The sequence below is a fragment of the Ceratotherium simum genome, chromosome 16, assembly GCF_057802395.1.
Source record: "Ceratotherium simum simum isolate JZ-2026a chromosome 16, ASM5780239v1, whole genome shotgun sequence".
NCBI classification, from domain to species: domain Eukaryota; kingdom Metazoa; phylum Chordata; class Mammalia; order Perissodactyla; family Rhinocerotidae; genus Ceratotherium; species Ceratotherium simum.
The window spans coordinates 24485256-24502125 of NC_141915.1; the positions used below are offsets into that span (position 1 = coordinate 24485256).

Consider the following 16870-nt stretch of genomic DNA (forward strand, 5'->3'; position numbering starts at 1 on the left):
TGTCGTCAGCCACGGCCATCATCCCAGAGCCCCAGTAAAAACCTCCTTCAGATTCCACAGGGACTGACAGAAGGAGGTTGGGGGCAGAGCTGATCCAGAAAGGTGTGAGAGGAGGCTGGTAGCAAAGAACCTGCCTGGTCTTAGCTTCTGCTTTTCATTTGCCTTGATCTGAGCTGTCCAAAACATTAGCCACTAGCCACAAGGGGCTATTTAAATTTCAATTAAATTTAATTAAAATTAAATAAACTTTAAAATTCAATTCCTCAGTTGCACTAGTCATATTTTTCAAGTGCTCACTAGCCACATGTGGTTAATGGCTGCCATGTCGGAGAGCACAGATATAACATTAGAACATTTTCATCATTGCAGAAAGTTCCATTGGATGCCACTGTCCTAGAATATTCTTAGGGCCTAAAGGGAGTGAAAGGAGGGGGAGTTGGGGTGCCCTGGAAGTTTAGGGTGTGGTCTTTGGAGAAAGATACACAACTCTTTGCTGAATGAAGGGGTTGGGAGAGAGGATGGATGATCCTCAGGCCAGAGACAAGGTATAGATCACCATGGTAGGCTGAATGATGGTCCTCAAGATGTGCACATGCTAATCCCCAGAAACTATGAAATTACCTTATATGGCATAAAGGACTGAGCAGATGTGTTTAAGTTAAGGATCTTGAGAGGAGAGATTATCCTGGATTATCTGGTCAGGCTCGAAATGTAGTCATAAATGTCCTTACAAGAGGGGACAGAGGGAGATTTGACACAAATGGAAGGGAAGGCAATGTGACAACTGAATCAAGATGCTGTGCTGCTGGCTTTGAAGGAGGAAGAGGCCAAGAGCTAAGGAATACAGGAATGCAGCTCTAGAAGCTGGGAAAGCCAAGGAAACGGTTTCTCTTGTTTTTCTTCTTGTCATTTTCCTCTGGCCATTTTTTGGTGTGTGCAGCAGATCAGGGCATACATCTTAGCATTGCATTAGATCCTTCCCCCATCTCCATGCTCCTCCTTCTGTATTCTCTACCCAGTAAAAAGCAGCCCCTCCCACCCAGCTTCCAAGCCAGAAACCTGGGAGTCACCCCTGACTCGTCCCTCCTCCTCAGCTCCTTCATCTAATCCATCACCGACTCTATTATATATCTGAAATTAAGTGTATCTACTTCCCACCTTTCCCACTGCCATTGTCTTAGGAGAGGCCCTCATCATTTCTTACCATGGCAACTATAAGAGTGTCCTGTCAGCTCTTTTTTCTTCCAGTTTTGCCTCTCTTTAGTCTGTTCCCTCACATGGCATCCAAAGTGATTTTGCTAAAGCTCAAATCAGTCTGTCTCTCTCTGTTGTAACTCCTTCAAACACTCTGCATTGTTTCCAGCGTGAAATGGAAGCTTCTCCTCTGTGACCCGACCCCTGCCTCTTCTTTGGCCTCCTCTCTTGCTACATTCGGACTTCATGGAAAGCAAGACTCAGCCGTCTGAACCACACGTGATTCCTTAAAAGTGCAGATCTCTTCTCTGCTTTTATGAATGAGGTGTCAACTTGGCAAAGTACAGTTTCCCCTTCTTATAAATCCCAGGGCAGAGTGAAATACTACAAGCACGAGGATGTCCCATGGCAGCCACAGAGACTAAGATTTAGAACAAGTAAGGAAAACCACTGTTTAATTCCTTTAATTTTCTGAGGAGAAAGAGAGAAATCCATGGATTCCACTGTTCAAAATGCAAAACTGAAAGACATTTTACATCATAATAACAGAACTTTGGTTGTTAAGCGTTTTACATAAATGTATGATAAGCACATTTTCCTTTTCTGATTTACTTACATTCTGCTGCCAGACCTCCTTGGTGTCATTTCCAAATCTATCATGTATTAGCTGTGTGTTCTTCCGTGGGTTACTTACCTCTCTGTGCTTCAGTTTCCTCATGTGTGAAAGGGGATGGTAATAGTACTTATGGCAGAGGATGGCTGGGAGGATTAAATTTGTTAATATCTATAACAGGATGAGAACATTACTAGCTCTGGGCCGGCCCCGTGGCTTAGCGGTTAAGTGCGTGTGCTCCGCTGCTGTCGGCCTGGGTTCGGATCCCGGGCGCGCACCTACGCACTGCTTCTCCGGCCATGCTGGGGCCGAGTCCCACATACAGCAACTAGAAGGATGTGCAGCTATGAGACAGAATTATCTACTGGGGCTTTGGGGGGAAAAAAATAAATAAATAAAATTATAAAAAGAAAAAAAAAGAACATTACTGGCTCCAGCTAAGTGCTAAGTATGTGTTAGTTACTATTATCATTATTAGTGAAATATTTCAATAAATCTATTTTATATACTTAAAAAAGTGCAGGTCACTTGTTCTTTGATTAACACCACCCCCACACTCTTTCCTGGCTAATCATCCTTCAAGTCTCAGCTCAGTTTATAATGGAGAAAAGTTAGAACAACCTGATTGGGCTGACCTAAGTAACAGAATGGTTAAATGTAGATTTTGGTATATCCATGCAATGAAATATCATGCATGCTATTTTTTAAAATAATTTTTGAGTTTTTAGTGATATGAAGAATGTTAAGTAAGAATAATAAGATATACTAGTTCAAGAAAGAATATTAAGTAACAATAGTAAAATACAAAGCTATGTACAGAATGCTGAGAAATTTTTGTTTTCTCATGTATGGCTCCCTATATTTTCTAAATTTTATACAGTGACCATATATATTTTCCATTAAATAAAGCAAACTAATATAAATTTAAAAAAAATCAGCCATTGTATTTTTTGGAAGCCTTTCTTGACACTTCACCGCCATCTTCCAAGGCTTGTATCTCCAGCACCTGACCCAGGGCCTGTCACGTAGTAGGTACTCAATACAGTTTTACTGAATTATTTTCTTCTCTTGCAGAATATTCCCTGTGACAAGCTTGGGAAGAGCTAGTGAAGGAAGTAAAACTTGTATTAAAAATTAAAAAGTTACTACCTTAGAGACAGGCACCTCCACGCCCTAAGGATTCCTGGTATAGGGAGGAACGTTTATCGATCCTGACTGACTCTATTCATGAAAGACCCACCCTAAACTGTTCGGGGAAGAATTGAGAACAAGAGAGTGCTCCAGAGGGATAAGTTTGGGATGGTCGGGGTGGAGGGGGCCCAGATGGGGACGCGTGTGTGTAACCTGATAATCGCTTCGCGCCATAGCAATTCGCGCCATAAAATGTAACTGTTTAAATGTTTTAAATTAGCCAATCATGTAAGACCGCGCCAACCTTTTCCCGCTTTGTGCTTCCAAACCCTATATAAGAATTTGCCCTTTAAGGTCCGGGGTCGACTCCTCTGTCTCCTGCGAGAGATACGTGTCGACCCGGAGCTCCGCTTAGTAAACCTCTTGCGTTTGCATCAAGCTCGGTCTTCTGTGTCTGTGGGTCCGCGCCTTCCGGAGACTGGAGTTGGGGTTTCCTTTTTGGGATCCTACACTAGAAACAGGTATAAAACCACCATTTGAAGGAAGAAAGATGCTTCATGAGGAATACCAAAAGTTTTCTTGAACCCACCAAATACTGGTAAGGCTTTAACCTTCTCTCAGGAATTTAACATCCCCTGAAGTCACGGCCCTCCACCCTTGACAGACAAAGAGCAGGCTGTGGCTGGTGATGAAGGCCTGTTTCCACTTTAAGAAGAGTGGGGCTGCTGGCTGAGGGGTGGAGTGTGGCCATCACTGATGAACTGCTTCAACCAGCTCACTGTCCTCCAGACTCCATCTGGAACCCTTTGGATAATTGTGTATTTGTTTCTTTAATCCACAATCCAATTTCTGCTCCCATTTCCCCCAAGTGACTTGGCTACTGTATTGGCAAAACCACAGGATTTACCTCTTTTTGGTTTATTATCTTGGCAAAATGACCATATATTCCAGCTCACCTTAGTTTTCCAGTCTCAACATTTGCTCTCAAGGAATAATCTAGTTCCAAGCATTCCAGCTTCTAGAAGCTGGTGCTCTTGGCCCTGACACCCAGTGGCCTCCTCAACACTCATGCATCTCACACTCTCCTTCTAGGAGAGCACAGAGTATCAGGATTGACCACTTCTGTTTCCTGCTCCTCAGCAGCTTTGTAATCTCTCCTGAGAGTCTGGTACCTTCAGAGCCTCCCTACATGTGTGATCTTAGAGGGTCACACCTGTAAAGGAAGTTTGGTCATCTCTGGACCAGAAGTTGGAAGACCTTGGGTCTTGACACCCATCCTGTGTGACCTTGATCAAGTCTTTTAACTTCTCTAGGTTTTGCTTCCTAATCTTTATGATGGCAAAACAGATTGGAATCAGATAAAACCATGGATGTGGATATGCAAGGGGAAGTCAAAATAACAGGACCTTTGTAAGGTTATATTACTGCTGTGGCTGCTGGTCCTGCCAGCAGCCTGGGGAGGCTAGAAGGACAAAATAACAAAATGGATGCGAAAGTGCCCATAATGGAGTTATGAGCACAGTGCCAGTCAAGGGTGTGGAAGGGGAAACCTCTGTCTTACCACAAGGGAGGGGAAGTGAAGGGCTTCCCCGCTCAGGAGTGAGGGGGTGGCCCACAGAATGCATATGGAGCTCCTTGGAACCATGACTGACTCGCACTGTCACTTCTTATACCCCCAAGCTACAAAGAGGAGAGTCCTAGAATAGTATCCCTTATGATAAAATCACAAGGTATGTAGGTTGAGGGCTGGGAAAAGAAGGAAATTACCACCCCATCAGGGCTAGGGAATCACGTTTTGGATAGCGTGTCAGAATGCCCAGTTCATTCTTACTTCATTTAGTTAAATGGAGTTTATATCCTGAGTCCATGTTACCTGTCACACCCCCTCCCTCTAAAACTGGTGGTTTGGACTGCCTCTGGACACTTATTAAACAAGTGTTTATTGAACACCTACTGTGTACACAAAGATAAACATAACACAGTTTCTGCATCAAGGAGCTCCCTTTCTAGTAGAAGAGATGACCAAATAGATAGGTGTGTTACGGGTGATACAATGGAAGCAGCTCATGGGGCTGTAGGGGCACAGAGGGAGTGGCAGAATTCAGTTGGAAGAGAGGTCAGAGAAGGTTCTCTGGAGAAGATGAGCACTTTTTTTTGTCATGTATCTGAGAGGCATTTGTTATTATTCTCTATTAACTATTACTTAGAAGTGGCCTCAATGTACAAATCTTGGAGGCCATGGATTTGGCTAAATATACTGACACAAGTCCTTTGTACTCTCAGTGTAAAATTTCACTGGTGTGAACATAGCATTATTGTTGGGACCTTCGTGAATAAAACATTTTACCTCCATGAGCCAAAGATCAAATCAAGGCTAGGAAGCAAAAGTCAACAGTCAGACCCATTGTGTGGCTCAATGCAGACTCATCACCCATTCTTATCTATCATCTCTCCTGATGCCCCAGAGTAGATAGCTTCATATTCCCTCCACAGCTTGAAGGTCAGCTCGCCCCACTCTTTTAGACAGAAGTCTCCATGTCAAGGGGTCCTCCTTAGCACACAATGGGATTTAGACTTGATTTGGAACTATCCATTTACAGCCAAGGGATAACATTCTCCGTCCTTTGGGCTCTCTGAGATTTTGTTTCTACCTCCAATGCGACACTTATCTTATTCCATCTTATGGGATAGTTATTTCTGTCACTGTCAACACCACCACTAGACTAAGAACTCTTTGAGGGCAGGGATGGGGCTTCATTTAGCTCTGTCTGCCCTGACAAAGAGCAGATGATTACTAAATTGGGTTGAATGGAAATGCCATGGATAACAAATCTGTGTGGATCATGGGGAACACAAGACACATCCTCCTTCCCTTAAAGCAAGGTCCTTGATGCATGAAGATGAAACTCCACCAGCCAGGAGAGACCATGAGAAATACTAGCTTATGTGATATCAGAGATCATAGACCACTGGAGCAGGAGGTGGGAGTCTTGTGAAGATAAGAACATTTGAAGCAAGACTCACACAAAGAAACGAGCAAGAACAGAAAGGATGGCAGAAAGAGGTAGAGATTGTGTGTGTAGGTGGTGGGGGAGAGGGATGAGATGGGATGACATTGTACTTTATTTAGTGACCTTGAAGTACTCCAAGATGCGGCTCTGACCCCTCCTATCCCACAACTCTACAGCACCTGGGATGCCTGGTGTTGGGGAAGAGGGAGAATCCCCCTCTGCCCTTTCCCTTAAGGTACTTATGGCTAGCCAAATAATTAAAAAGGCAGGTTAGCAGGAGAAAATCAAACAAAGTTTAATAACGTGTATGCGTGGGAGAAACTCACAAAAGAGAACTGAGCAACTTGTCATTCTGACTAAGCTGCTTGCTTAAGTATTTTTAGCTAAAGGTGCAGAAGGTGTTGGGGGGCTAGTGGTTTGGTATTTCAGAGGGGAAGAAGACAATTCACATGGAGATGGATATGCAAATGTTTGTCTGACAACTCTTTTCAGGGCCACCTAGAGAATGTGGCCTGGGAGAGACAGAATTTTTGATAAGATGGGCTTGGTGCCTTTCCTATCACAGCATCTTGTTTTACATTATACTATGGCCATCATATGGTAGTGGCTCCTTCCTGGAACAGGTTGTCTATGTTAAATTCTTTAGCCAGTTTGGGAGGGGAAACTCAAATGTTCTTCCTGAGTCTTCTGAACTTGTATTGTCTTCAGCTTGAAATAATCCACATACCAGAGTGGCGCATCTTGGGATGGCCTGCCCTGAACACCATCACTGGCTTCCTCATTTCACGCTTCATTCTTCTTTCTCAGAGAAGAAGCAGGTAGCAATGTAGGCTAGGAATGATCAGGTGGGTCAGAGTGGCTGAGCTGCAGGTGGATAGAGATTTTGATCCAATCATCCTAATTACCTTCGCTTGCCGCACTTCACCTACTACTGTCTGCTGACCTTTATAAGCTTCGCCTAGTCACCTCGGGTCAACAGCAGCTACCAAACCAGGAAGGGCTGTATGTGAACACACGGAATTCCCTATGGGTGGTTGGGAAACATCCACATGCTTAGATTATACATCTTATCTGTAACATAGACAAACTCATTGCTAGATATCCAATCCCATTTTTATACTAGAGGAACGTTCTGTACCTGGGTCTTCCAAACTTGATTCTTATTAATTTCTTTCTCCTTTTCTATTGTTGGTCCAAGTGAACATACTGAAACCTTTATTTCTTTTCCATTCCCTCCTTGTTCTAAGACAGACTGGCTCAAACTCCTCTCCTGAATTCAGCCCTAAAAACATGGTTCTTTGTGTGTGGCATAGCCCCTAGTGGTCAACGGTTTCTCTCTTTGTGGTCACATTCTATAACTGTTCTGGAGATGACAGGGTGGAAAAGAAAATGGGTTTTAGAGTCAGATGAATCTCAGTTCAAATCTTGGCACTATACCTAACAGCTGTGTGGCCAAGAGATTATCAGTGAACTCTGCTCTGCTCTGTAATCCTCATTGCCTCAGGGGAATAATCACATCCCTGCTCGGGATTATGGTAGGATTAGGTGTCATGTGTATAATGCAGTTTTCCCAGTGCTGGACATAGTACCTGTTCAATAAGTAGAAGCTATAATTGTTCCTGTGTTGCCCTGCTGGGTCCTGCACACTCAATGCTGCACTCTTTCTTTATGCCCAAGGAAATATTTAGGGCAGTAAAGTCACTCAGCCCAGCAGAAGAAGGCCCAGGAATGGCACATGGAGTCCTGGCTCCCCCTTCCTTCTCAGGCCAGGCTGTGGCAACCCTGGAAATATTGACGTGAAGCCTCCAGCTTCTGGAGGAGCTAACCACCAAGAACAGCACGGTTCTTGTCTACAGGCCCCTTCTAGCAGGTGTGAGTGTTTCATCCTTCCTCTCGGGTTTGCAATTCTCTCCTCAGTCTCGGTCACTGTCTCTGGTATACCACTTCCCTCTCTGGCAGCCCGCTTCTTCTCCTCTCCACCTCCCTCCTCTTTCCTCTGTGATGACACCACCCTGGGGAGGAGAAGCTGTGCAGAGGTCCTCACTCTCAGCTAGCTTCAGTTTCCTCACTGCCACCATGACATCATCTCTATCATGGAAATTCCACTTGTCTTCCTGTGCTCCCGCCTCCGTCCAAGTCCTCAGAATCCCTATAAAAAAGGTCTCCCAACTCAGTATCAGCACAGAACACAGTCGGGTTCTGAAGCTTCTGGGTTCTGCAGTCTCAGCTCTAAGAAAGCCTCTCCTCCTCCAAGACCATGAAGCTCTGCGTGACTGTCCTCTCTCTCCTCATGCTAGTGGCTGCCTTCTGTTCTCCGGCGCTCTCAGCACCAAGTAAGTCCACTCTTTCAGCTGCTACTCCTAGAGGCAAGGTGTAGGCAGCATCCATTTTTCTAGTCGGGGCTGGTCCAACAGTGGAATCTGGGGATGGGACGAAAGGGAGCTGGGGAGATTTTCAAGTAGCCTGCGGTTAAATGTAGTGTTTAGTAGACCTTCAGTAATATACAAGTTCCTGTTTTCTTAAGAAATAGCAACCAGTAGACTTGCTTAAGCAAGTCCCTGTCTATTCTGTGCCATGATTTCCTCATGTATAAAATGAAAGGAGTTAGACATGTGCTCTGAAACCCAATCCAGCTCCAATCTTCAATTCTTTCACTATCTTCTCCGAGGATCCTCTATTCAGAATAAGTCTCCTACTCAAGGTGGGTGGGATTGGGTAAAAGGGGCCGTGTTTGGGGATCTGGTAGCTCCACAGAGATGCCCGTTGAATATCCATAACTAGAAGCCAAAATGAACAGCTCCTTGTAGAACTTCGATCTCACCACAGCCTTTCTTTCCAGTGGGCTCAGACCCTCCCACTGCCTGCTGCTTCTCCTACACCATGCGGAAGCTTCCTCGCAACTTTGTGATCGATTACTATGAGACCAGCAGCCTCTGCTCCCAGCCAGCCGTGGTGTAAGTATCAACCTCAGGCCACTCTGCGGGGCAAGGGCAAGGGCAGGGCAGGATTAGATAAGGGGCCTATTTGGGGGCTGGGGGGATCAAGCATTAGGGAGGCAGATCTCAGGGCTGAAGCCCTCCCAGAAAGCAGTGAGGAATATGTCATGAAGTCACCTGTTGAGTCCTGGAAGGGGCAGGTGGGACCAAGGGGGAGGGGAAGGGAGTTTCTGGGGAGGAAGTTAGCCAGAGGCCAGGAAACCAGGGCAAGTCAAAAAGATTACAGGAGACGTGGGCTGATTTCTTAAACCATGCTTAGTAAAACGTGGAAAAGTCACTTTTAGGGGCAGTAGTGAATAAGTGGGGAGATATATCCATATTGATTGCAAAACTCGTTGGGTCCTAATCTGGACAACCTGGGAGACCACAGCTAAATGCAAAGTAAAAGTTACAGGTGGTCTTTTTCCAGTGCCACCCTAGGAAGGGTCTTCCCATCTGCTAGAGCTGTCCACCATGAAACATGGTCAAGCAGAGGGGGATACCTACCCCAGGCAAGGTCCTATGGGATTCTAATCTGTCCACTCCTTGATCCACAGATTCCAAACCAAAAAGGGCAGACAAGTCTGTGCCAACCCCAGCGATGCCTGGGTCCAGGAGTACATGGATGACCTGGAGCTGAACTGAGCCGCCCTAGATGCAGGGGCAGGATGTCCCCAGGGAAGGTCACCTGAGCCCGACGCTTCTCAGTGAGACACACGCTCTCAGTGCTCACGACTCCTCCCAGTGGTCCCAATTCCTTCTCTAATTTAATTTTTCTTATGTGCTGTGTGATTGTATTTGGTGTTATTTCCATTATTTATGTTTGTTTTGCCAAAGGACACGTGTCCCCCATGGGGATGGTCCACCATCACTGTTTCTCTGCTATTGCGGATATGTGTATAATGTAGTTGGTTCCATGTGTTTTCATAATAAAATTTTTTTTTAAATGTAGATAGTTTCTTTGTGTTTTAATTTGATTTGGGGTAAAAGGAATTGCCTGGTATTATTAATAGGGACAAACTACAGGTTCCAAAAACAATAAGAATGAGCAATTACTGAGCACTTAATAAGTGTTCTGGGCAAAATACTCTAAAAACACCATCTCACTTAATACTTTCAACAAGGATTTTAACACCCTTATGAAGTAGGAAGTGTTACACCCAATTTTACAAATGAAGAAACAGAGGAACAGAGGTGCTGTGACTTGCCAAGGCTTGTAGGTCTCTTTGGGGAGCATCATGAAAGGATGATCCAAAAAGATGTGATGCTAAGGGTCATCATTTCAACATCTTGTAGGGAAACTGTAAATAGCAGCAGCAGCACAATATCAGGGGAAGACGAAATAGTTCAGAGTAAGAAAATTGGGTCTCCATCACTGATTATCAGTATATCATTAGGAAAGTCACCTTGCCGTACTAAACCTCAATGTTCACACCTGTAAAGTGGGGGCAGTGTTATCCACTTTGAAGAGCTGTTATGAGATGATGTGTAAAGGACCCATCATGGGGCCTGATGTCTGAAAGATTCTCTCTGAGCTCAGCTTTTTCACTTAAAATGGGCATAGTGTCTATCCTCCCAGGGTAATCGTGCAGACTAGATTAGTCAGCAGATCAGCTCTCTAAAGCCCAAAGCAAATGTGAAGTGTTATCATGAGGACTGAAGAACAAATGTCAGATTTTGTTTTGGAGTGTTGCAGGAGTAACCCAAAGCCATGTCTCCTTAATAATCCTTCTATCAGAACTTCCTATTACTTGGGTCAGAGAGAACATGGTTCTGAAATAGAATTACACGCACCATCAAGCCTTGATCCATGGGACATAGAATTGTAGTCTTTTAAAGTGGGGTGGGACCTCTCAGACCATCTGGTTCAATCCTCACATTTTATGGAAACTGAGGGCCAGGGACTGAGAAGTGACTTGCTAAAGGCCACTCAGCAAGTGTGTGACAGAGCAGGACTCTAGCCAGTGCCAAATCTCAGGTTAGTCCCCTTTTCTGTGCTCCTTGTGACATGCCTCTGTGGTCCCCCAAAAGATGACCCATTGTGTAAGTAGAGTAAAGGGGACGACCTTGAAAATCATATGAGTGTTCCTAGTCCAATTCAAAAGGAGAACTGGGACCCTGTACCTCTCTAGGGCCATCAGACACAATTCCCTTCCTTTCCCTGTCGTCAGCCACGGCCATCATCCCAGAGCCCCAGTAAAAACCTCCTTCAGATTCCACAGGGACTGACAGAAGGAGGTTGGGGGCAGAGCTGATCCAGAAAGGTGTGAGAGGAGGCTGGTAGCAAAGAACCTGCCTGGTCTTAGCTTCTGCTTTTCATTTGCCTTGATCTGAGCTGTCCAAAACATTAGCCACTAGCCACAAGGGGCTATTTAAATTTCAATTAAATTTAATTAAAATTAAATAAACTTTAAAATTCAATTCCTCAGTTGCACTAGTCATATTTTTCAAGTGCTCACTAGCCACATGTGGCTAATGGCTGCCATGTCGGACAGCACAGATATAACATTAGAACATTTCCATCATTGCAGAAAGTTCCATTGGATGCCACTGTCCTAGAATATTCTTAGGGCCTAAAGGGAGTGAAAGGAGGGGGAGTTGGGGTGCCCTGGAAGGTTAGGGTGTGGTCTTTGGAGAAAGATACACAACTCTTTGCTGAATGAAGGGGTTGGGAGAGAGGATGGATGATCCTCAGGCCAGAGACAAGGTATAGATCACCATGGTAGGCTGAATGATGGTCCCCAAGATGTGCACATGCTAATCCCCAGAAACTATGAAATTACCTTATATGGCAAAAAGGACTGAGCAGATGTGTTTAAGTTAAGGATCTTGAGAGGAGAGATTATCCTGGATTATCTGGTCAGGCTCTAAATGTAGTCATAAATGTCCTTACAAGAGGGGACAGAGGGAGATTTGACACAAATGGAAGGGAAGGCAATGTGACAACTGAATCAAGATGCTGTGCTGCTGGCTTTGAAGGAGGAAGAGGCCAAGAGCTAAGGAATACAGGAATGCAGCTCTAGAAGCTGGAAAAGGCAAGGAAACGGTTTCTCCTCTAGTGCCTCCAGAGGGAGTGCTGTCCTGTCAACACCCTGATTTCAACTCAGTGAAACAGACCTTGGACTTCTGACCTTCTTGGGGGAGGTCTTCAAGAAGATGTGACCACTGGTTGACCCTCGAGCTGGACCAGGGCGATTGGAGGCTCCCCATCCCCTCCCCTATTCTTGGAATGTGGGTTCCGCTTGCCTTCCCCGTGCCCAGAAGCTGCTCCAAGGATACAACCTTGAGATAAAAATGTGGTGTTGAGGCTACCTGGATGGTATACGTGACTGAGCCCAGTTAAGCCCTCGGTATAAACTTTTAATATTTGGCAGGCGGATGTGGAAAACTACTTGTCTTGCGGCCACCCAAGACAAGCCTCGTAAGTAATTCTTGTGTTCTATAAAACTGCCGCTTACCAATCTGGAGTGGTCTGCCTCTCTCTTTAGTCTCTCCCCACCCTCCACATATGGGGGATGGTTTCAGATTATACCTGGGAAGCTCTCGGGGAGGTTGTGAACCAACAGACCTCCAGAACTTTAAGAGAATAAATGTGTGTTGTTTTAGGACACTAAGTTTGTGGTAATTTTTTACAGCAGCAATGGGAAACTAATACAATCACCAACTGACAGTGACCCCCTCCAGCTCAGTGTGGAAGGGAATGAAACATTCTAGAAGGAGAGACAAACTTCCCCACAGGAGAAACCTGGAGTGCAGTGGACATATTCCAAAGTGATGGACTATAATGAGGTGAGGCATCTCAAGAGGATGGTGTGCTTCAGTAGCTGATTGTGAGGGCTGAGGCTTCACCAAGGGTGCAGAACCCACCAACCAGGTTAAGAGGAGGCCTGCCTCTTCTTAAGACACCTATGGCCCTCTGGGGAGATTTTGGATTCCTACCTGGAAGAGTCCATCCTCTCATTTGTCAAATGAAGTCCAGAGCAGAGCCATGACTTGTCTCTGGTTTCATTATTAGACAGAGGACAGGGTTAGGGCCAGAATCTGGGTCTCCTTTCTCTCAATGGTGTCCTTTTCCCTACACCTTTCTGTCCCTGAGCAAATTGGAAGGGAAGAACTCAGTTCCACAGAGTCTGCATCACCAGGAAAGGCTGCAGGAGACTTGAATACTCTCATGAAGAAATGCTTCACCCCAGAATTACAAGTGACAGCATGGAATCCTCGTGGTGGGGCAATGTGGGACTTTATCTGTTGCACAATATGAGACATTGCTTTTTGTTTTCTCCTTTTTTCATAAAGCTTCCTTTTCTTACCCTGAGACCAGGGAGCTGGTATCTGCTCACTTGACTTTCCAGTTGTGGTTTTTCCAGGTTTCCAGATGGGGCAAGAGTCAAAATAGGCAAGGCAGGACAGGAATGGGAGCTACTGTTGGTGGAGTAATTTCTGGATACCAGGCATGTGTTTTTCTACTCTCTTGCAGTGCCTGCCTCCCCAGTTTCCCTCTCCAGATGGGAGGGAGTCTGTTTCCTTATGTTCTGGGTCATGCAAATTTTCTGTCCTCTCCCTATCCCACCACAACCCAGAATGTTCTGTAATGTTCCCATGACAAAGGCCTTTTCCTCCTAAGAGGCCAGGAGCTGAGCAAGCAGAAGCAGGGGTCAGGAATGTGAGCTGAGTTCAGGATGACAAAAGGAACCACAGTTCTTCCTGCTGACTGAGCTGTGCTGCTACATGGCGGGCCTGAACTGTTTTCCAAACTCTTCACAGACCTGCGGGACTTGTCCTCTCTCTCTTTGCTAGCTGTCTCCATCTGTTCTCCCTTCTCAACTCTTCTTTTCTTGGGTTCCCATTGAGTCTAGGCAGACAGGAAAATGGGAAAAGATGTAGAAGTTGAGAGTCACATTTGTGACTGCATTTTTCTACTTTTAAAACAGTTTCATATTTAGATACATAGTCCTGCATTGCTTAACGACGGAGATACGCTCTGAGAAATGCATTGTTAGGTGATTTTATTATCATGCCAACATCATAGAATGTACTGAAGCAGAACAAAATTTTCCACCTCAGAATGTGTCTCTTTAACATGAGGATTATTTTTAATAAACAAAAGACTCAGAAAGTTTTTCTTATTACCTCCCCTTTAACTGCCTGAAATAATTCAGATGAAAAAACCTGTCTCAGGAAGCGAGCTATCACCTCAACATAGCATGAACTATGTGGTAGACTGGGAGGAACCTAGAGAAGCCTGTTTGTTGGGCTCCCCTCTGTGTTCTTCTGTTTCTGTGTGGCCAAACAAGCACTTGTTTGCCAAACTTTTGCTCCTTTTCACCTACCTGTGAATTGCCTTCTTTCCCTTTGAAGTCTCTAACTCTCCCCACCCCCAGCATCTTCTTTTGTCTTTAACTGAGGATGGTATTTAAGGTGAGGGCTTTGGCTGCTGTGGTGAGTTACTTGGTTTTCCTGGGTTTCTCCCATGTATATACGTTATTAAACTTTTGTTTATTTTTCTCCTGTCAATCTGTCTCATGTCAATTTAATTCTTAGACCAGCCGGAAGAAACTAGAAGGGTAGAGGAGAATTTCTTCCTCCCCTACACTACTTACGCAAACCCAGAGGGTATAGCCTACTACACAACTAGGCTTATGGTACTAATCTTGGGACCACCATTGTATATACGGTCCATTGTTGACTGAAACATCGTTATGTGGTACATGGCTGTATGATAATTGTGTAAAATATATGCATTCAGAAGAAAAGAGAAAATTACTATTTTTTTAAAAATTTTTTGTTTATTGCAGTAACATTGGTTTATAACATTGTGTAAATTTCAGGTGTACATCATTATACTTCTATTTCTGCATAGATTATATCATGTTCACCACCCAAATACTAATTACAACCCATCACCACACACATGTGCCGAATTATCCCTTTCGCCCTCCTCCCTGCCCCCTTCCCCTCTGGTAACCACCAATCCAATCTCTGTTTCTATGTGTTTGTTTATTGTTGTTATTATCTATTACTTAATGAAGGAAATCATACAGTATTTGACCTTCTCCCTCTGACTTATTTCACTTGGCATTATACCCTCAATGTCCATCCATGTTGTCACAAATGGCTGGATTTCATCGTTTCTTATGGCTGAGTAGTATTCCATTGTGTATATATACCACAGCTTCTTTATCCATTCGTCTCTTGATGGGCACTTAGGTTGCTTCCAAGTCTTGGCTATTGTGAATAACGCTGCAATGAACACAGGGGTGCATGTATCTTTATGCATTGCTGTCTTCAAGTTCTTTGGATAAATACCCAACAGTGGAATAGCTGGATCATATGGTAGTTCTATCCTTGATTTTTTGAGGAATCTCCATACTGTTTTCCATAGTGGCTGCACCAGTTTGCACTCCCACCAGCAGTGTATGAGAGTTCCTTTCTCTCCACATCCTCTCCAACACGTTGTTTCCTGTCTTGTTAATTATAGCCATTCTGACGGGCGTGAGGTGATATCTCATTGTAGTTTTGATTTGCATTTCCCTGATAGTTAATGATTTTGAACATCTTTTCATGTGTCTGTTGGCCATCTGTATATCTTCTTTGGAGAAATGTCTGTTCAGGTCTTTTGCCCATTTTTTAATTGGGTTGGTAGTTCTTTTGTTGTTGAGATGCATGAGTTCTTATATATTTTGGAGATTAAGCCCTTATCAGATGTATGGTTGGCAAATATCTTCTCCCAATTGTTAGGTTGTCTTTTCATTTTGTTGATGGTTTCCTTTGCTGTGCAGAAGCTTTTTAGTTTGATGTAGTCCCATTTGTTTATTTTTTCTATTGTTTCTCTTGCCCGGTCAGACATGGTGCTTGAAAATATGTTGCTAAGACTGATGTCGAAGAGCGTAGTGCCTATGTTTTCTTCTAGAAGTTTCATAGTTTCAGGTCTTACATTCAAGTCTTTAATCCATTTGGAGTTAATTTTTGCGTATGGTGTAAGGTAAGGGTCTACTTTCATTTTTTTGCATGTGGCTCTCCAGTTTTCCCAACACCATTTGTTGAAGAGACTTTCTTTTCTCCATTGTATGTTCCTGGCTCCTTTGTCAAAGATTAGCTGTCCATAGATGTGTGGGTTTATTTCTGGGCTTTTGATTCTATTCCATTGATCTGTGTGTCTGTTTTTGTGCCAGTACCATGCTGTTTTGGTGACTATAGCTTTGTAGTATATTTTGAAATCAGGGAGTGTGATACCTCCAGCTTTGTTCTTTTTTCTCAGGATTCCTTTACCTATTCGGGGTCTTTTATTGTTCCATATGAATTTTAGGATTCTTTGTTCTACTTCTGTGAAAAATGTTGTTGGAACTTTGATAGGGACTGCATTGAATCTATACATTGCCTTAGGAAGTATGGACATCTTAACTATGTTAATTCTTCCAATCCAAGAGCACGGAATATCTTTCCATTTCTTTGTGTCTTCTTCAATTTCTTTCAGAAATGTTTTAGTTTTCGGTGTACAGATCTTTCACCTCTTTAGTTAAGTTTATTCCTAGGTATTTTATTCTTTTTGTTGCAATTGTAAATGGGATGGTATTCTTAATTTCTCTTTCTGCTACTTCGTTCTTAGTGTATAGAAATGCAACCGACTTTTGTACATTGATTTTGTATCCTGCAACTTTACCATATTCGTTTATTACTTCTAAAAGTTTTCTGATGGATTCTTTAGGGTTTTCTATATATAAAATCATGTCATCTGCAAATAGTGACAGTTTCACTTCTTCCTTTCCAATTTGGATCCCTTTTATTTCTTTCTCTTGCCTGATTGCTCTGGCTAGGACTTCCAGTACTGTGTTAAATAGGAGTGGTGACAGTGGGCATCCTTGTCTGGTTCCTGTTCTTAGAGGGATAGCTTTCAGTTTTTCACCATTGAGGATGATATTAGCTGTGGGTTTCTCATATATGGTCTT

At 43.9% G+C, this 16870-nt stretch overlaps 1 protein-coding gene across 2 annotated transcripts; it reads left to right on the forward strand.

Moving 5' to 3' along the window:
- The first annotated feature begins 3457 nt into the window (after window positions 1–3457).
- Window positions 3458–9875, forward strand: LOC101401686 (C-C motif chemokine 4). 2 transcript variants are annotated; one of them, XM_087440199.1, is made up of 5 exons: window positions 3458–3536; window positions 7627–7821; window positions 8171–8282; window positions 8789–8903; window positions 9482–9875. In XM_087440199.1, exons 3-5 carry the CDS (start codon window positions 8207–8209, stop codon window positions 9567–9569), a joined length of 279 nt encoding a protein of 92 aa, XP_087296325.1. In that variant the 5' UTR covers window positions 3458–3536; window positions 7627–7821; window positions 8171–8206; the 3' UTR covers window positions 9570–9875. The 2 variants fall into 2 exon arrangements, with proteins under 2 accessions (XP_087296325.1, XP_004434903.1); XM_004434846.3 differs by lacking the exons at window positions 3458–3536; window positions 7627–7821 and having other exon boundaries at window positions 7851–8282.
- The last annotated feature ends 6995 nt before the right edge of the window (window positions 9876–16870 follow it).